The sequence below is a fragment of the Hyla sarda genome, chromosome 7 (assembly GCF_029499605.1).
Source record: "Hyla sarda isolate aHylSar1 chromosome 7, aHylSar1.hap1, whole genome shotgun sequence".
NCBI lineage: Eukaryota > Metazoa > Chordata > Amphibia > Anura > Hylidae > Hyla > Hyla sarda.
Genome location: NC_079195.1, coordinates 72,307,908 through 72,330,127, shown reverse-complemented (window position 1 = coordinate 72,330,127; position 22,220 = coordinate 72,307,908). Strand labels below are relative to the sequence as shown.

Below are 22,220 nucleotides of genomic sequence, written 5' to 3'. Positions count from 1 at the left end.
GATTATTTTATGCGTACAGTGTTGTCCCAACTCTTTCTTAACATCTTGTTCGGTCATGGTAAATTTCAATGCAAGTGAATTGAGAACATGTTTACAGTCAGCTAAGGACAGGACAGGAGAAATAATGGTCATTGGAAGGAGTGTTTGTTTGACAGCTGAAGAAGGTGAATGGTCATGTTAACTTATAGCTGGTGAAGGAGGCGGCCTACACATTTCTAAAAAAATAAACCCTTTCTATTGGATCAAGAACTATTGGATCAAGATCTAATTGAATGGGTTTTTGCTGTAAATGTCATAGGGCTGGGCGGTATACCAGTTCATACCGAATACCGAAATTTTTGTGCTGCACAATGTGAATTTCAACTCATACCGCAATACCGATTTGGCCCCTCCCCCTCGGGAATGAATGATCAGCCGCAGCACATATGTGACCCGCGAGCGCTGTTCTGCCCCCCCCCACACACAATTAATTATCAATATCCATTGGGGTACTACTCACATGTCACCCGCAAGCACTGCCCTCCTCGTCCTCCTGTTTGTTGTGGCCGCCGGCGCTGACACTCTATACCAGTGGTCTTCAACCTCCAGATGTTGCAAAACTACAACTCCCAGCATGCCCGGACAGCCGTGGGCTGTCCGGGCATGCTGGGAGTTGTAGTTTTGCAACATCTGGAGGTCCGCAGGTTGAAGATCACTGCTCTATACTGTATTCCTATGCACGGGCTGCAAAAGGTAAACAAAAATAAACTTTAACGCATGTTCCCACTTTGGCCTTGCACTCTTTCTAGGGAATGGAACGTCGGACAGCCGTCAGCCTATCACCGGCTGCAGCGATGTTCCGCCTCGGCTGGTGATAGGCTGAGCCCATTGTCATGTAAGGAGCCGGCTTCTTACATGACAGTGGGCTCAGCATATCACCGACCCAGGCGGAACATCGCTGTGGCCGGTGATAGGCTGAATGCTGTCCGACGTTCCATTCCCTTGGAAGAGCGTAAAGCCAATGTGGGAACATGCGTTAAAGTTTATTTTGTTTACCTTTTGCAGCCCGGGCATAGGAATACAGCTATAGAGTGTCAGCGCCGGCGGCCGCAACAAACAGGAGGACAAGTAGAGCAGAGCTTGTGGTGAAAGTGAGTAGTACCCCGATGGAGACAGCGCAGCGCTGGTCTAATAATAAAAAAACATTTTTTTTGGGGGGGGGAATACAGTGCTAGACCGGGGAACCGCTGTAAGTTACAAAAATACCGCAATGCACATATTTGGCCATACCACCCAGCCCTAGCACCACAATCACTCGGACAAAAGAATGTGTATATTGACAGGCATAAAGGATGAAGACAATATAATATTTTAAAACTGCATTTTCTTAACCAAAATGTATTTTGGGATCAGCTCAATCTCTTCTTCAGGTGAAAATCCATAATATAATAGTCATCAGAGTACAAATTCTTACAATCACACAATCTCATTTATATAAATCATGTAGTTCATATAATCTTTAGGTCTACAATTATCAGCATATTCATTACATTTTGGTTTTTAAGATTTTTCTACTTTTATTAAAAGATATTTATTATATCACAATTTTTGTTTATAGTTTGTGTAATCATCTGTTTCTAGTTTCCTAGTCAATTCCGGTAAAGAAATGGTAATTGCAGAATAACCCAGGTTCTCATACAAATGTCCTTATCTTGCAGGAGGAAATTACTGACCCTTGGCAGTAACTGCTCACGTCATTCCAGCACTGAACATTGAATACAAGGATTTTGTAAGAGAAGATGAAGAAACGCGTGGCTTGTTATCTTGTGATATTTTGTGCAATAACTATTGGATATCTGTCTAAGAGGTCAACAGCAGATTTAGATGCGACTCCCAGGATCACGGTGACATATAACGGTAATGCCATGTTTTTTTGAACTTCTCTTGAGGTATTTTGAGGACCATTCACCCGGTGAAATCCTGACATTGTTTATCCTGGCCGGTCAGCCAGCTGATGTGCTGATAATACATGGGCTTCTATCAGTCTCATCCATCAGACGCTATTGACTGGTGAATGGGCATTGGAGCGGCGGCACTTGCTTGTAACAGCATTTTGTGTTTACGGAGAATGAATTGTCGCTTTTAATGATTAATAAATGACTTCATGTAGATAACTTGGGCAGAACGGAGCCGTGATGATGATGAGGCTGTGATGCAAGGAGCAGAGATCATTTCCTGCAAGATTCTACCGCCATGCTAATGATTTGTTAAAGACTTGGCTTCATCTCCTTAGGGTGATGTTGAATTATTGCTATTGAAACTGAAGCAGGTTAGAGCTTTAAGGATGGTGTTTGTTTTGGAAGTAAGAGGGTTCTCTGGGATATTATTTTTTTACAGGCTTATGTCCACCTTTCAGAATTTTTTTTTTTTAATATACATTCAGTGCATATAATATGAAGCAAGTGTGCGCGTTATCGTAAATCTTATGATGTTTTGTGTTTACAGCTGCTGTGCAGACTTATGTGATACCATGGTAACTGACTACAAACAAAACCTTTGCAGTGTAATTATACTCCCTCCCTTCAGGCCCCTTGTTTTTGAATAGGTTTAGAAGAAATAGAACACAGGTAGCAAAAGAATGGCTGGATCAGACTACACATAGTTTGTTTGTAGTCTGTTACCATGGAGATGACTGCATAGATCTAAAACAATTATAGAGTTTATTTATACTGTGCAGAGTTGAGAAACAATAATATTCCTTCTCTTTTATGAATGTCATATATTAGGTTACATTTTAAAGAGCATTGCCTACAATTGAGCTGCAATACTAAACATGGCCCCCTAGACAGGAGTGGCGCTCTTTGTGGAATTACACAAACCCAGTCACTGTTTCATTGCAACTACTGCTAAGTTACCTATGACTTAGGACCAGCCTTATGTATTTCCCTTACATCGTTGTGGCTGCTGGATGTTCTTGGCAGGGATGTTGTACATTACGTTAATAAAGGGATGATGTCTTGTCACCTGCATAGACTGCTGCTTGGACAATTCCCCAGAGATCCGCTAACTGCCCTTGAGTATATAAAATCGTTGGTTTATCTTTTGCTGGAATTTGTATTCATGTAAACAACGCAGACGTATCTAACCTTTACTTGTAGCCAAATGCTTTCATCCTCCTTATCAAAGTTTTTTTTTTTAGACTTTGAGCACTTTCCAGCTTTTTTTATCCTTTTTTTTTTTTTTTTTATAATTGTGTAAACTATCTCAAGGCAGTAAGTGCACATTAAAAATGAATCTAGAAGGGGGATTGTATATTTATTCTTTTTGCCATTTCTAACATGTAATAAGAATTCTGTCTACCTCAACTAGGTCTTGGGAAACTAATGTTGGATAGGATTCTAGCCTTGTACTCGAACCCCTCCGCCCAACTTCGTATCAATGGTCACCTCTCTGCCTCGTTCCCCATCTGTAATGGTACCAGACAGGGCTTCCCCCTGTCTCCCCTCATATACATCCTTTGTATGGAACACTTACTCGTGGATATTAGACAGAATCCAGACATGCGTGGTCTGTCCCTGACCTCGTCCCATTATAAATGCTCAGCGTTTGCTGACGATCTTCTTCTATTCCTGTCCTCCCCATTGATTTCCTCACCCTTCCTTAATATCATACACACGTTTCTCAACTCAGTAACTACAAACTTAACCCTGCCAAATGCAAAGCACTCAATGTGACACTGTCCCCACAAACTTGGACAGCGCTGAAGTCATCTTATCCCTTTAAGTGTCAGGAGCGCGCCCTCAAGTATCTAGGTGTACACATGCCCGCAGACTTAGTAGATACATATCGTCTCAACTTCCCTCCTCTCTTACAGACACTACGCGACGATTTAGCCAGGTGGGAGTGCAGAGACTTCTCGTGGTTGGGCAGAGTCAATGTGTTCAATATGAATGTTCTTCCCAGACTACTTTATCTCTTCTCTTGTATCCCTGTACACTTGTCGCGCTCTTTCTTCCGGGAGTTCTCTGCGCTACAAACTAAATTTGTTTGGGCCGGGCGTCACCCTCGCTTGGCTAAACGTGTCTTGATTAGACATAAAAGGGAGGGGGGATTGGCACTACCGGACTTTTCATCTTACTATCTAGCCGCCACTCTCACCAGATTACTAGATAGCTTCCATCACAGAACTGCTAAATAATGGATCACTTTTAAAAGTGAGTCATCGGGTATAGATGTCAAATCTATACTATGGCTACCTAGACACCTAATGCCCAAGCTGGGCTCCGCAGATATCCCCCTGCTTGCCTCCTATAGGACCTACTTAAATAACACTTTCCTCCTTTCCCCTGCTGGCCCACTTACTCCTCTGTTCGGCAATCCGACCTTCCCGCCGACTCAACATGCCACATCGTTCCTGTCCCTGCACCGAAATAATGCACCTACACTCCGAGATCTCCTCTCCCCTGAGGGTTTACGGACACTCACGGACGCTCTTCAGGGCTCCACATTATCCATATGCCACTCCTTCCAATACTCCCAACTGACTCACTATTACAAGTCCCAGAAGGACCGATTGGCCCTCCATAGAGATCTGACTGTCTTTGAGAAGCTATGTGTCTCCCACTCTCCTTTATATAAATCAATTAGCACCCTGTACACCATCCTCCTGACGTACTCCACAACTGACCCCCTGCCCTTCTGCTCGGCCTGGGAAAGAGAGCTGAATTGTTCAATTTCCGCAGAGGATTGGAGTCGGGCCTTCTCATGGTGCCACCGGTTCTCCATCTCGTGTAAGGCCCACAAAACTAATTGTACCCTCCTTATTATCTCGCATCTTTCCAACGGTCTCAGACACATGTTGGCGATGTGGCGGTTCGGGTGGCACCATGACACACATCTGGCTGGAGTGTCCAGCCATCGCTCCCTTTTGGTCCCAGGTTATCGAGGTCATGTCTAGACTAACCTCCCTTGACATACACCAAGATCCGAAGCTGACCTTACTGTCCATACTCCCAACGCCCTGGCCCAAATCATCGTCGAGACTCCTACATTTTCTCCTGTTAGCGGCCAGGACAGTAATCCCCAGGCTTTGGAAATCGGATGCCCCCCCACACTTTCGCCCTGGCTTCAAGAGGTATCTCACCTCCATCGTATGGAGGAACTCCTTGCGGACTCCCATAAACAGTTAGACAGGTTCTATAGTATCTGGAGTCCCTGGACAGAGTTTATGTCCTCACCAGAATTTTAAACCCTACACTTGCACTCTCAGGACCCTTCCCCTCTTCTCCCATAAGATGTTCCTGCCGTCGACTACACCCCTGGTGCCCAGATGGCCCCGAATCCGTACACATTGAAATGTAACACATTCCTACCTACCAGTCCTTCCCTTCTTCTTTCTACCTTCTCTTTGCTCCCCTTAGGTTCCTGCTCCTCTCTCCTTCTCTCTCTCCTCCTCTCTCTCCTCACTGCCCTCCATCTTTGCCTTCCTGATCTATAGTGTCTTCCATGCCTACTGTTTTACTGTGCTTGTCCACTACCTCTTTGCAACCCATATGCCCCGGTTTTTACAACGGTTCTACTGGTCTGCCACATGAGTGGGACACCCTCATTACCATCACTCCCGTCCTCCCGACTTGCTTTGCAGGGAGAATGGGGGATTGGTATATGTTACTAATCATCAGTTTAATGCGGACCAAGTCTTACCATCCACAGTTTTTTCTGCTACAGGGACCACCTGGGACCCAATGCATTTTTTACTTGTTGTAAATGTCCTCCACCGATACTTTGACCTTCAGTTTTCGATATGTGAATTCTGTTGCTGATGATTTTTATTCCCTTATAACGGTATGGAACTGTTTTGTAGTTTTTCTTGTAAACCTTTAATAAATTTTACTTTGAAAAAAAAATAATAATTCTGTCTACACGGATATTTTACTGAGGAATGCACACAACACAAGCCATTGACAAATTTATTATTGTTTGATACTCTTACCATTATTATCGGGCAGTGCTGTATATTATATCCTTTCCCTAATAGAACTTGGAAAGTAAGGGATAGATAAGACTACATAGAGTTTCTCTTTTAGTCTTTATACATATGTGCCCCCATGGTAACAGACTACAAAGTACACTGCTCAAAAAAATAAAGGGAACACTAAGATAACACATCCTAGACCTGAATGAAGGAACTGATCGTATGAAATACTTTCGTCTTTACATAGTTGAATTTGCTGACAACATCACACAAAAATGATCATTGGAAATCAAATTTATCAACCCATAGAGATCTGGATATGGAGTCACACTCAAAATCAAAGTGGAAAACCACACTACAGGCTGATCCAACTTTGATGTAATGTCCTTAAAACAAGTCAAAATGAGGCTCAGTAGTGTGTGTCCTCCATGTGCCTGTATGATCTCCCTACAATGCCTGGGCATGCTCCTAATGAGGTGGTGGATGGTCTCCTGAGGGATGTCCTCCCAGACCTGGACTAAAGCATCCGCCAACTCCTGGACAGTCTGTGGTGCAACATGGGGTTGGTGGATGGAGCGAGACATGATGTCCCAGATGTGCTCAATCGGATTCAGGTCTGGGGAATGGGCAGGCCAGTCCATAGCATCAATGCCTTCCTCTTGCAGCAACTGCTGACACACTCCAGCCACATGAGGTCTAGCATTGTCTTGCATTAGAAGGAACCCAGGACCAACCGCACCAGCATTTGGTCGCACAAGGAGTCTGAGGATCTCATCTCGGTACCTAATGGCAGTCAGGCTACCTCTGGCAAGCACACACCATTACTGACCCACTGCCAAACCCCCAAATGCCAAACTTCCTGCACGTTGTTGGGCTGTAAGCACAACCCCCACCTGTGGATGTCGGGCCCTCATACCACCCTCATGGAGTCTGCTTCTGACCGTTTGAGTGGACACATGCACATTTGTGGCCTGCTGGAGGTCATTTTGCAGGGTTCTGGCAGTGCTCCTCCTGATCCACCTTGCACAAAGGCAGAGGTAGCGGTCCTGCTGCCGGGTTGTTTCCCTCCTATGGCCTCCTCCACTTCTCCTGATGTACTGGCCTGTCTCCTGGTAGCGCCGTCATGCTCTGCACACTACGCTGACAGACACAGCAAACCTTCTTGCCACAGCTCGCATTGATGTGCCATCCTGGATGAGCTGCACTACCTGAGTCACTTGTGTGGGTTGTAGACTCCATCTCCTGCTACCTCTAGAGCGCACCACCAGCATTCAAAAGTGACCAAAACATCAGCCAGGAAGCATAGGAACTGAGAAGTGGTCTGTGGTCACCACTTGCAAAACCACTCCTTTATTGGGGGTGTCTTGCTAATTGCCTAGAATTTCTACCTGTTGTCTGTCCCATTTGCACAACAGCATGTGGAATTGATTGTCAATCAGTGTTGCTTCCTGAGTGGACAGTGTGATTTCACAGTAGTGTGATTTGACTTATAATTACATTGTGTTGTTTAAGTGTTCCCTTTATTTTTTTGAGCAGTGTAGTATGTGTCATCTGATTCTGCAGTAAGGAATAGGAGATGGATGGGAGTGTGACTGCAGGATTGGTTTGTTTGTACTCTTTCACCATCAGCCTGTACAGGCACTGCAGACACAAAACAGCAGTATATTTTTAAGTTAAAACTACTTTTCCAATATCCACATGACCGATCATAGAGAGCAAATGGAGCGATGGTGCACGTGGCACTCCATTCATAACAAAGACCTAGGTGATCAGACACTGATCCTGTTGATAGGGGATAAGTAATTTCAACTCAGAATATCCCTTTAAGGTGAATCTGTTAGCAGGAAAACAGGGGTGTAAATAAGCCCATGGTTAGGTAGGGATAGTCATTAAAATTTCAACCATACCTTTTGTTAACTTCGGGGCATACCTTTTTTGTTTCAGAAGTCCTTTCCTGCCAGAGATATAAGCCTTTTTGTCAATATGCAAAAGCCCAGATCATGTTCCCGAGCAGGAGCCCATGTAGGTTTAGCCCATATCCTCTCATCTAGTAGTTGTCAGTCAAGTATGGTAGGCTGATGCAGTTGGGCGATGATAAAGAGGACATGGGCTGGTCTTATGTGGGCTTTTTTTTTTTTTTTTTTTACTTTCATATATATATATATATATATATATATATATATATATATATTTATTGATTATTATTATTTTATTTATTTTTTATTTTTAAGCAAAACATTAGAATTTGTTTGTGTGTATCTAGCCTTGATTTTTCTTGGGCAGAAAGACTGGGCATCATAATTGGGGACCAAATTGATCTTTAGCCTCCACTTTCTTGTTCTACACATGTGAAACCGATTGCGCTTCATCCTGTCTGCATGCTGACATAACACACTGAAGATAAACTGATAAACTGTAAGGTCATAATGATATCACTAAAGGGGCCATAACTTGTAAGGGAAGGACTGTTCTATTTAAATGAGGCTTTTCTGAAATCCTTTAGACTGTCATATGGAAATAAATTGTCAATCGTAATAAATGCAGAATCTCCTTTATAGCCATATTTCCATGTTGTGATAGAATGCCATGTGATCCTCACTTACACAAATGTCTTTTCCTCGCTGATATCCGACTCCCCGGCAGTGTAATTATCTTCCAGTATAAAGCTGTCAAGGTGAGTTACAATATTGTGATGACTTTCTCCTGGATGCTTCCGCAGCACGCTGCCTTCTCTCTATTCACTGCGACGGATACATCTCCACTTTTAGAATATATGACAGGTAGTGACTCTCTAATCTGTACTTCACATCCGCATAACAATAGGATTTGGCGGCTATATTAGAAAGCAGGGAATTTATAGGCTTGACTATTTTCAGGACTGTGTTATAACAGTAATATTGCACATATTGGTAGTTATATGTGACAAGACGATGAAAGTCTACTTCAAATACTTCAAATAGTTCTCCAAGACTAGAAATTGAATTTTACATGCAGAAGATGATGTAACGGTGGAAGAAACACCAAAAGCTTCACTTGTGTGCTTAATACATTGGGTCTCCCAAATCTAGTGCTTCTCTTCCTAATTTTATTGTCAGTGTTACAGAGTGGATGGCTAGATGTGTGTAAGTTTGATAACACAAGTCTACTCACTAGACGTTGATAGCTCAGTCTTTTGTGGAGAAATGCTGTAAGGCCGGCTGCTACCTGTGTAGTTTGTGGTAGAGGTGGAGATAATATAAGGCCCCTTTCACACTATAAAAATGTATCTGTTTAAAGACCCATTATAATATTCCATAATGAAAACCCTTAAAATCGTCCGTTAAACGACCGTTACAGAATCCCATACAGCCGTTACAAATCTTCTTATAGTCTATGGGATTTTTACATTCTCTGTTTTTAACCCGTCATAGGCCATTATTAATAACGGACGTTATTTTGTGACAGGAGAAAGAACCAGGGCTGTGGAGTCGGAGTCGAGGTCGGACAAAATTTTGGGTACCTGGAGTCGGAGTCGGCAAACAATGCACCGACTCCGACTCCTACTAAATTTAGATTGGAATAAAAAAAAAAAAAAAGTTTAAATGTCCCAATTCACAAAAAGTTTTAATTACTTCTCTACTGTAAGAATAAAGACCAATGCATGCAGTGCCTCATTTAACCGCAAAACGAATACATTAAGTGACTGTGAAGAAGCATGCTTTTCATGTGCTTTACTATTTGGCACACAACACACAATTAGGAGCGGCAATACTTATACTTTCCATAGTGTTGTGTCCTGCTGTTACAGGGAACCCATGGGTAACCTAGCCTCTCACTGATGATAAGGGATTAAGTAAATATGTTTTTTGCAGGACTAGAGACACTTGCATAAGTGAAGGGAATGGAGGGTCAATAGTTCAAGACTGAAGCTGTAAACCATTGGAAAAACTGCTGCCATTCAGCTAAGGCTATAAAAACTTGTAAACTCGATTGTTAGCTTAAAGGTATACTCTGCCCCTAGACATCACGAGGGGCGGAGCCGTGATGTAGCGATGCTCCGGGCCCCGTGTATCGCCCCTCATTACGCACAGAGCGAACTCGCTCTGTGCAGTAATGATAGCGCGGTGCCGCATCGGCGATCCCGGGGGTCCCCAGCAGCGGGACCCCGGCGATCTGACATCTTATCCCCTATCCTTTGGAAAGGGGATAAGATGCCAGATCGCCGGGGTCCCGCTGCTGGGGACCCCCGGGATCGCCGCTGCGGCACTGCACGCTCATTACTGCACAGAGCGAGTTCGCTGTGTGCGTAATGAGGGGCGATACAGGGGCCGGAGCATCACTACATCACGGCTCCGCCCCTCATGATGTCACAGCCCGCCCCCTCAATACAAGTCTATGGGAAGGGGCGTGGGGGTCGTCACGCCCCCTGCCATAGACTTGCATTAAGGGGGCGGGTCGTGATGTCACAAGGGGTGGAGCCATGACGTCACTCTGCTCCATCCCCTGTATCGCCCATCATTACGCACAGAGCGAACTCTCTCTGTGTAGTAATGAAAGCGCGGTGAAGCAGTGGCGATCCCGGGGGTCCCTAGCAGCAGGACCCCGGCGATCTGACATCTTATCCCCTATCCTTTGGATAGGGGATAAGATGTCTAGGGGCGGAGTACCCCTTTAAACTTGACTATGGGATTCTACTAGGGTCATCATGTTTTATAATAAATGCCCCTTCCTGGATCCTCCCACTGCCCTATCTTCAGCAGCATATCAGCACACAAACTGTTCAATACAGTAGACTGTTGGCTTCCCAGCCAGTAGTCCTGTGGTAATGACATGTATGTTGCCTTTCCCAGCCAGTAGTCCTGTGGTAATGACATGTATGTTGCCTTTCTTTCCTTCAAGGAATGTATAAAATACATTCACATATTAATACAGAGGAGTCGGGGAGTCTAAGTCGGAGTTGGAAGCACAGAAAACTCTGGAGTCGGAGTCGGAACATTTATCTACCGACTCCACAGCCCTGGAAAGAACTGAAGAAATAGTGCATGCACGATTTCTCCCGTCACAAAATAACATCCGTTATTAATAACGGGCTATGACAGGTTAAAACGGGTAATGTAAAAATCCCATAAACTGTAATGGGATTTTGTAACAGCCGGCTAACGGATGTTTTTAATGGTTTTATTAACAGGTCGTTATAACGAATCTGTAAAGCTGACATTTCTATAGTGTAAAAGCAGCCTAAGCAGACCCAGACAGGAGCAAAAATGATTTAGGAGGTGCTCTGCTTGATGAAGTATAGTTGGTAGGACATATATATGACTGATCCAAGCTATTAGTGTATAGCCAGAATATAGCAAGCAGACATTCAGGATAAAATCTTCAATGCTTTTATTAGAAATTCCTTAAACATGACTATTTTCATCAGTGGATGACAGGACAGTGTCCTGCCATCCACTGATGATGATCGTCATGTTTTAAGAATTTCTAATAAAGCATTAATTATTTTATCCTGAATGTCCTGGTGAGTGCCGCTTGCTATATTCTGGCTATACACTAAGGGGGAGATTTATCAAAATCTGTCCAGAGGGAAAGCTGCTGAGTTGCTTATACTGTAGCAACCAATCAGGTTGATTCTTTCATTTTTTTAAAGGCCTGTGAAAAATGAAAGAAGCAATCTGATTGGTTGCTATGGGCAACTGAGCAGCCTTTCCTCTGGACAGGTTTTTTTTAAAATATATTTTTATTGAATAATATTATAACAAAAGTAACAAATCCGTATAAACAGTGAGTGTCACATGTAACAATAAACAAGGAAGGAATAGAAAATCATTTTAGGCACGTGTTAGTCAAGGTGAAAGCACCTGAATGTCCCTGAGTCTCCAGTGAACAAGAATGCAAGAAACATTAAGAAACGTCCCTCCCTATCCGCAGATCAATTCCTAACCCCTCTCCTCCACAAAGATATGTGACGCAATGACCCGAGCCGTAGGCCCATAATCACAGTTCAAGTTGAAGCCCCCCCTTCGACAGTCAGTGGATTTTGTAAGGAGTAACAATGCAAGAGTAGAATTGGTTAATCGGATTCATCATCAGGCAAGCGAAGCGCACCAAGGGAACCTCGCAGAGCCCCCAAACTGTACCATGTGGTGTACCAGAATGGGCGAACAATTTTCGCAATCCCCTGAGAGTTGAAGTGAGTTACAATGAAAGATTTCCATTTCTGAAAGAAACGCTTAGTGTCTGAGTCACGATGGCGTTCGGCATCCAATCTGTCTACCTCCAAGAAGATCTATAGTTAAGAAACCAGCATTGGCAAATCCGGAGTGACGGAGTCTAACCATTTGGTAAAAAGGCAGCGTAACGCCACTAAAAGGACAACATGAATAAAATGCGTAGTCCGTCTCCCCTCCCTCCCTCGTGCCCCACTGGTGGGCGCAGGTTGTAGAATAAAAAGGATTGGGGAGTGAACTGGAGCTTCACTCGCCAATAATCCCAAATGTACTTCTGAACCATCTTCTAATACTCCACCTTGACCACGCACTCCCAAACTCCATGATAAAGATTCGTGAGTGGTGTTTTGCATTTGGGGAAGTTAGTAATCCTGTCAGGAAAGGATGGGGAAGGCAGAATGTTAAAACCATGTAAGGTCACATGTGCCATTTTAAAGTATGTTTCCCTTCATCGTTCATTGATAACATTCTTGCGCCCCTCTTCCCAACCCGCCAGGATGACGTCAGTGATGTCGTCGTCTCCAGTCCACCTCTCCCATGTTCGGAAAATCAGTTTAGAGTCAACTTTCAAAAAAACGGTTGCGAAAAGCTAAATAGAGATCAGATATTGATTCCCTCCATATGTTGTCGCCTACAATCTCATCTAGAGAGTGGGTGGGTGCTTCCCTAGTGACGTCCCTGAGTCTGGATAAACAAAAAGTGTATACCTGATTGACATAGAGAATATGAGAGTGAGGGAGCCCAAAGGAATGGAAGATCTCTCCCAGAGTAAGCCACCTACGTTCTTCACTATGAATGAGATCTCCCACTGTCGTGCCCCCCCCCACAGAGGCCCACAGTAATAGCCAAGAGGAGGTCCTACCCTATGGAATCTCTGGATGATCAAGCAAGGGCATTTTCTTGGAGAGAAGGAACGGGAGGCCAAAGACCTTACACTCCTCCTTCCAAGTGACAATCGTATAATGGAGCAGAGTTGAGCATTTGCCTTGCCACAGAAATTGTTGAAAAGCTGAGTTAAGTCGTCTAATATCATCATGTTGCAGTAACAGCGGTATCATCTGTAGGGGATATAGCAGTCATGGGAAACCTATCATCTTGATCAGATGGCAGCGACCAAAGATAGTGGCAGGGATTCCCATCGTTTCAGCTCTTCAAAAATGCGTTTAAAAAGAGGGACATAAAAGATTAATGTGGCTAAAAGCATGCATTTGCCCCTGGTAAAGGTCTCTCCTAGATGTCTTCCTCTGGACAGGTTTTGATAAATGTCCTCCTAAGACTTTGATATCTAGTAACAGATGGCGGTGAAAGTAAAGATTTTGGACTAATGCTCACCTCTGTATTCAAGGGTGGGAGAGGATTGTTTTAACGGATATACAATAGCAGGAAGTGCAATAGCAGACACTGCCACTTGACAATATCGGTGCTGTTTCTGGGAAAATGGAGAACTATTGTTTTTCTATTGTCATACAAGATTTGCATGTTCTTTTTTGTCCCATATATATATCTAGAAACATTGAAAATTGACAGCAGTAAAAGGCCACATGGTCCATCTACCCTGCTAGTATTTCCTTTTTTCTCTTGGGATAGATATATTTATTCCAGGCACACCTAAAGTGGTATTCTGAGATGTAAAACTTATTTCCTAGTAGTATAACAGGTGTCTACTCAAACATTCAATCGGGTACCTTTCCAAGTGAGAGGTCCATTATACTCTGTTCAGACACTTACGGTAGTTTCATTCAATCGATAATATTTTATCATGGCAAACTTTTTATCATAATGTAGACAAACACAAAAAGTAGCTTTTACTCTCGAGTATTTAGCATTTTTACAGTTTTCTTTTATTCTTTTTTAATTAGATATCACAATTAAGGCATAGCAATGCCTCAGCTAAGGTTTACGCACTCCCAGCCAAGATTTCCTACAGATTTTAGACCCAGGTATATTTCTATGTAATTTCGTGTCCTCCTAAATACAATAGCCCTGATTTTACTAAGAGTGTCGGGTTATTTTCTGAGTGTTATTTTTTTTCCCAGACTATTTTTTCTCACTGGTATTTATCAATGTTTTGCACATCTCGGGAAAATTCTGTTGCACGATATTAAATTCTGTCGCACTGGGAAAAAAAAGTGTTGCACAGGAAAAATTAAGTGTGAAGCAAATAAATAAAGCATAGTAACTCTGCACCAGGACGTAACTTTACATTCATGGTCGTTAAAGGGGTACTCCCGTGGGAAACTTTTTTTTTTTTTTTTAAATCAACTGGTGCCAGAAAGTTAAACAGATTTGTAAATGGCTTCTATTAAAAAAAATCTTAATCCTTCCAATAATTTTTAAGGGGCTGTATACTACAGAGGAAATGCTTTTCTTTTTGGATTTCTCTGATGTCATGACCACAGTGCTCTCTGATGACCTCTGCTGTTCATTTTGGGAACTGTCCATAGCAGGTGAAAATCCCCATAGCAAACATATGCTGCTCTGGACAGTTCCTAAAATGGACAGCAGAGATCAGCAGATAGCACTGTGGTCGTGACATCAGAGAAATTCAAAAAGAAAAGCATTTCTTCTGTAGTATACAGCCCATAAGATGTATTGGAAGGATTAAGATTAAGATTTTATAATAGAAGTAATTGACAAATCTGTTTAACTTTCTGGCACCAGTTGATTTAAAAAAAGGTTTTCCATGGGAGTACCCCTTTAATGGGTTAACAAACAAAAAGTAAAAAAAAAAAAATATTAAGTAAATGAAAGCAAAGATAAAAAAGAGAGAAATTCCAAAAAAACTAATAAAAAAATGAAAAATGTAATTTAAAAAGCTACTAAGGGGACAAAGTAACAGGATTTTCAAAAAACCCACACTTTTTAACAGATTCCCCACACCTCAAGGCAGTTGGGTTTTCAAGTTCAGTAATTCACTATTTTTCTAGTGGGTTTTTAAATACAACTGTCGGGTTTTTAGGAATATTTTTGTTAACACGCCCCTAATTATGCAAACCACGCCCCTTTAGTCGGGTTAAAAAAATACTCAGAGTAATTGGAAAACCGTCGGGTTTTTACTAGTAAAATATGTCGCACAAAGTGTCGCAGAGGACGTGCGAAACTAATTGTGTCGCATAACCCGATAAAGAGAGTCGGGATCATGTTAGTAAATCAGGGCTAATGGATTTAAAGGGGTACTCCGGTGCTTAGACACCTTATCCCCTATCCAAAGGATAGGGATAAGATGCCTGATCGCGGGAGTCCCGCCGCTGGGGACCCCCGGGATCTTGCACGCGGCACCCCGTTTGTAATCAGTCCCCGGAGCATATTCGCTCCAGGTCTGATTACCGGCGACCACACGGTCGGCTGCGTGTGACGTCACGCCTCCGCCCCCGTGTAATGTCACGCTCCGCCACTCAATGCAAGCCTACGGGAGGGGCATGATAGCTGTCTGTCGGGGACTGATTACAAACTGGGTGCCGCGTGTAAGATCCCGGGGGTCCTCGGCGGGGGGACCCCCGCGATCAGGCATCTTATCACCTATCCTTTGGATAGGGGATAAGATGTCTAAGCACCGGAGAACCCCTTTAACATAGATGACAGATACACACCATACACCAGGATCAGTATAATAGATAGGAGTTTCTCACTGCTGGTTTTGTTGCCAGGAGCCTAAACAAACATGGTTGAAGATCTTCCCAGCTCTGTGAATGTGATGTGACATCTCTCTCAAGCATACAGCAGCCTGGTGCCAAATGGCTGATCACTTGTAATCCATCCATGAGAATGTAATCTTTTAGTAATAACAGTCACATACAGAGTTTCGGAGCTGATATAGATGATAGTTCTGCTTTTACAAAACAACATGATTCAAAACATCCATAACTTCATAGTGTCATGGTAGCAGGTTGCTGGTTTTGTCACACAGAAATATGTAAGATGTTAGACTGTTGATGTTTGGGGATATCTGCCATGGGATGTGATGTCAGTATATTGCACATTGTAGCGTATTTGGGGTAAAAACTCTGTGGCCAAAAACTACAGCAATTTCTGGTTACATGCACATCATTTTCAGATGATTTCTTTTTTATTCCGGTAAAGAAATGCTGGCTAATCACAAGACGGCAAAACTTTAACAGCAGATAGCCCCTTTAACATCAGAGGACAAAGGCTGAATGATGATGGGTATGGATGGTGTCGGAAAGAAATAATGAAGATGGCCGTTAGAGTCAGTCTTTGTAGTGTGTTACTGTTCATCCATCTGCTTCAATTCCTTACTAGCTTTCCCTTAAAGGACATCTGCAGTGATATAACACTTATCCCCTATCCACAGGATAGGGGGGAAGTGTTTGATCACAGAGGGGGTCCAACCGCTGGGAACCCCCGCGATCTCCCAAACGGAACCCCCGCCTTGCCACGCTGGCCATACAGCTTCTATTAGAGAGGCTGGGAGGCATGAATGTTGCATCTCCACCTCTCCCATAGAACTACATGGAGTAGGCGTGTCGGCAGCGGCCTCATGCTGTGGCCGGCATGCCCCCGGAACGGGAGAGAGGGGGGGGGGCCAACGTTCAGACCCCCCGTGATCAAACACTTATCCCCTATCTTGTGGATAGGAGATAAGGAGAGAAGTGTTATATCACGGCAGATGTCCTTTAATCTTTGATTTATCCATTAACAATGATCCTAAGGGGCTCATCCACACCACGGACATTCAACCAACAGAATATTGCTGGCAGAATGTCCGCTTGCAGTGGCCACCGACATATCTTCTGAGGTTGGATAACACGGACATTGCTGTCTCCATTGATGGCAATGCAGTTGCATAATTCCACCAAAAGAATGAACATGTTCATTTTGTGTGGATATGCTTTACACTGAAAGTCTTCTGCAGTGGCAGCTCCACAGTCTGAACAGAGCTGTAGACTCCGATTAAAAACAATGGGACTCCTCCGATGTCCGCGGCCCTAACCCAGATACTATGGAGTCTCACTGTCCCTGAGAATAATCCCAATTAAAACCTTTATCTGCAAAACTAACACGATTATAAATAACATTAGTACATAGCTACTAGTACAAGGCTTAGCAGAACTGAACTACGAAACAAATACGAGAAGAATAAACTTGAAGGAACAACCGTTACCTACACTGAAACTAGTGATCGACCGATATCGTTTTTTTAGGGCCAATACCGATACCGATAATCGGTGGAGGTTAGGGCCGGGGGCGGGGCATTATCGACTTATCGGCAAGGTAATTGCCGATACCGATAATGCCCAAAATCGTGATTATCGGCCATACCGATAATCTGTCGATCCCTAAATGAAACAGGTTAGACAAAAATGAGCTAAGAATTAATTTGACTTTAAAGAAAACTAGGCTAGAACATGGAACATAACAATACAAGAAATTATTGGTTTAAACACACAGAGCAATCATTATAATCCGCACCATACTGCCATAACCAGAGTTCAGCAAAAGCGACAAACTAATCAAAAACCCCTACTCCAAACTAGCCCTGGACTGAACAGTCATGACTAGCTGCATAGCAACTGTCCCAAACAAACTAACAGAAAACAAAATAGCAGGGTGATCCTGCTGCCACATGTGAACATACCCTTTTTGTTTTGAGGTGGGGCAACTACAACACAGTTTAGCTATAATGGTCCATCAGTTAATGATGCCATGGAAACATATACAAAACTTCTTTATACTGCTATACCTTGGATATGCCCATATCATCTGAGCAGGTTTTGCCCCGTTATGTCTTTTGCTCCAATAAAAAAAAAATAATGAAAAAATCCAGTCCTATGAGTAATGCCAGCATGGAGCCTCTGACCCCTATATAAGTCCTTGGTACTACTAAAGGCACTGTGATCTGGATTCAGGTAATTCTTTTTATGCAGGTTATCTTTTTAGAAAGGAAATACAAATTTCCTGGTGTAATTTTTTTAATGTAAGTTTTTTTTATTAGCAGATCCTAGGCAGAAGTTTCATTTTTTATACCTGTTTGAACTTGAAAGTTGTTGGCAGAGCGCGGCACCGAGGGTTCAGACAGCGTCCGGATTACCATGTGATATAGGGAAGACGAGTGCTAATAGTACGTGGAATTTTCCTATGTGTGATGCCAGGATGACCTGACAAACTGCTTGATCAGCTGCTCCTTTGATCTCATAAAATATGTTTGTGCCTGTTCTTCTTCATTGTGAAGCTTTTTAAAGAGTTTTAAAAGCTGTTTTATCTTTGTGCAGAAGCTTAATAAAATATATGCTGTAGAAATAGTAAAATAAGAACTAAGGCTTGTTCTCACCAGAAGAAAATTATATGGCAGTGTTTTCCAAACAGCGTGTCTTCAGCTGTTGCAAAACTACAACTGCCAGCATGCCCGGACAGCCGAAGGCTGTCCGGTCATGCTGGGAGTTGTAGTTTTGCAACAGCTGGGGACACACTGGGCGACATGTTCAAAAACGACTATAATTTCTGTTACAGCAACATCAATTACACTTTTTTTTTTCTCCTCACATTTTCAAAGGTCCCTTGTGCTGCAAGATTTCTTTTTTGCACCACTTTTGTTTTTGGTTTTTTTTCCTGCCAAAATGACAGAGTTAGCGCAAATTTTTTTTGTGACAAAATTGCAGAATGAGACTATATTCACATGGCAGAATTGCTGCATCAAATTAAAGCCCAATAGACTTCAAGGGGATTCCGCACTCCCATTCACACTTTGGTATTTTGGCATGCAGATTCCGCATTAATTAAGAAACCACCAAAATGAATGGGGGCGCGAAATTGTGCGGAAATTCCTAGGGCCAAAGTCCTGGAAATTTCCAGCGCAAGCATCTCACGTAATATTCCAGGATTTCTAGTGCCCAGACAAGCAATAACTATATGGATGAAACATGTCTAGGGGTTAAATTTGGGTGCAGTGACCATAAAAATAAAATAAAAATGTAATTATCATTTGCCAATATTTTATATTTATATTTCAATAATTAATTAAATCCCTTTTTCCTTGCCCCCCCCCCCCTAAAAAACAAAAAACAAAAGAAGAAACAAAAAAAACACTTTTGTGATTTCTACATATTTTTACATCAAAGAGCTGGTGTGAAATTTTTTATGTAAAACATGAAATAGAAATAGAAGGTACTGATTATGAAACCCAAATATTCTTTTATGGAAGAAAATGGGAACCCCTATACCTGTCGGCACCCCAAACCTTTCAAGTGTAATTGAAAGAATTGGCGTTGTAACAGGGCAGGGTGGGCTCAATGTTATATCAGGTGTTCCTCTTGGATTGAGAAAAAGGTTCCTGAAAGATGAAATTTCACCATTGAAAGTAAAAAACATAAAAAAAAGAAACATGTAAAAAAAGGTAAAGGCAGTTTTTCCCCATAATTCAAAATAGAAATTGCTCAATTTTTACAGGGCTAAAATTAACACACTTAAAAAAAAAAAAAAAAATTAAAAAAGTTCCTACAACAGGACTGGGCTAGGCCCGGTTCACATCTTTAGCGACTTATCTGTTGTTCTACTAAAAGGGGTATTCCAGGCAAAACTTTTTATATATATATATATTAACTGGCTCCGGAAAGTTAAACAGATTTGTAAATTACTTCTATTAAAAAATCTTAATCCTTCCAATAGTTATTAGCTTCTGAAGTTTTCTGTCTAACTGCTCAATGATGATGTCACGTCCCGGGAGCTGTGCATGATGGGAGAATATCCCCATAGAAACTGCACAGCTCCCGGGACGTGAGTCATCAGAGAGCAGTTAGACAGAAAACAGCAACTCAACTTCAGAAGCTAATAACTATTGGAATTATTAAGATTTTTTAATAGAAGTAATTTACAAATCTGTTTAACTTTCCGGAGCCAGTTGATGTATAAAAACAAGTTTTGGCCTGGAATACCCCTTTAAGACAATGAAAATAATGGTGATGCTGGCTGACCAACGGTACCAGACAAATGCCATTCAGTTTGATGTGGTCCATCAGGTTTTTATCCTGGTTTGAAATATTTTACTGGATGCAATGCTGCAATTTTGTGCCATTGGTGATAGAAGCTCTTATTGGAACCACAAACACAGATGTGAACAGGGCTTTAAGAGTGTTGGATAAGACCTGTTGGGTAAGTAGTGTATCAGGAGAGCTGAACATAAAGCATATCACTTCACTCCAATGCACATTAGTCTTTAAAGCAGCCCATATATATTAGACTGTATCCACCACCTATTTTCGTACAGTCTTCATACCTCAGCTGTTGTGCATTGTTCCAGGCTCCAATCTGATATCACCAGAGAACATGCCCTTTTCCTTCTGGAGGAGGGGTACTTTGCATATTATTTCCCAGTGGAGCTTTGTGTGGCCTATAAGACTCCATACACTTTTTGGGTTTCTCCTCAAAGATATCTTTTACTCCTTCAGTCCCTTAGCAAAGGCGTCTCTACTAGCTAGCATCCTTCTCTGTACTGGTGAAGGGACAAAGCTCAGAAACAGCTGTCTACTGATGGGTAAGGGTCTATTTACACTGCGGAATTGTAGCTGAATCTCCGCTCGCGGAATTCATCAAGCGGAGATTCAGCCTGGCAGCCGGCAGCGCCGTCACCATTGACGGCTATGCAGTGCTCACGGACTTCCGCGCAAAGAATGAACATGTTCTTTCTTTGCGGGGAACAATTTCAGTGGCGGAATTGTCCGCCGCTGAAATTCTGCAGTGTGAACGGGTCTCGCGGAAGACCCATTCACACAGATGCTACCCTTCACTGTGCGGAATTTTACTCGCGGAATTCCGCTCACGGAATTCTGTGGGGATTCCGCAGTGTGAACATACCCTAACTCTTCCTAGGTGTTTCTGGCTTGGCTGTTAATCTGTAGTCATGTTCCAAGGCTCTTTAAAGGGAACATGCCATTAGTTTTGATCCCCTATAATCAGCACTAACATGTCTTACTTCTGAAGATGATGTTCCCTACCATGCTGTCATATCCTGGCTCGATTCTGGTAAAGCGGAGAAAAAAGTTTTATAAATCTCCTAAACTGTATGTATATCATGAGCAAGTGGTCCCCAGGGTGGTGCGGCATTCAGAACTTGTCACCACTCCCAGGGGTATAATCCGGCCTATTGCCTATTCGAACCGTAATCATGACTACTTATGCGTACTTGACAGCCCAGGCACAGCATTGAGGCACTGCGTACAATGGAAAGGAGTGTGCATGCCCAGATGTATGGACGCTTCCTGGCCTGTAAAAGACTTGGCTGTGCCCTGGCTGTCAATTACGCATTTCTTTTCTTTACCAGATTTGAGACAAGATATCAAAGCATGATAGGGAACATATCTTTGGAAGTACAATATTTTGGTGCTGGTTACAGGGGGTCACAACTGATGACTGGTTCATTTTTAAAGGTGCTTAGCATTGACTTACAGGGATGCTACTTTCGATATGTGTCATCAGAGAAGAAGCTATCATGCTTTTCCTAGTGGAGCATTACATGGTCTATAAGAGTCCACAAAACTTGTGGCCCTTTCCATAAGGAAAAGCTTTACCCCTTTTAATGTTTCATGCCAACCTAAAAATCACTTGGGCTAAAGGGCTTCCATGTCAGAACCTTTAGGCATCTGATATATTTTGGTTGCCATATTAATAATGTTCTGTATCTGAAGCAAATTTTTGGTAGTACTATATCGGAGCCTTTCAAGATACATGTACCGTAGCAGTGCTGGTGGTAACAAAAACTTGGCTTATGCATTATTTTATTCAATTTGCTAACCCCCCCCCCCCCCCCCCCCAGCATTGTTGCCATTTATGAGACATTAAGTCAGATACCAATGGTATATATTGATACTATAATGAAACTGCGCAGATCGTACAAGGAAAAACCACTTGACATGGACACAAGCAGACGGGGCAATGAATGAGGTGACTTATGATGGAAATGATTTTGCTCTCAACCAACATCTGCTCCTTCTCCAGATATTCAATGCAGAGCCACTTATTTTTATGGGAATAGATTCAGGAGGTACTTATGTAGGTAATACAGAGTCTGCACTATACACTGTGTATCAAGTTAAGGTTGCTTAGTC

The 22,220-nt window shown here is 42.6% G+C and overlaps 1 protein-coding gene across 5 annotated transcripts in view; it reads left to right on the top strand.

Annotated features, from left to right (window-relative positions):
* The window catches only part of SEMA4G (semaphorin 4G), a 190,800-nt gene that overhangs the window by 51,679 nt on the left and 116,901 nt on the right, over window positions 1–22,220 (top strand). For 4 of the 5 annotated variants that reach the window (XM_056529593.1, XM_056529588.1, XM_056529589.1 and 1 more), the window contains exon 2: window positions 1,698–1,896. In XM_056529593.1, coding sequence (XP_056385568.1) covers window positions 1,779–1,896 — 118 coding nt within the window. In that variant the 5' untranslated portion in view covers window positions 1,698–1,778. Of the gene's footprint in view, window positions 1–1,697; window positions 1,897–22,220 lie in introns of those variants that run through there. The other variant, XM_056529591.1, reaches the window with a different exon arrangement.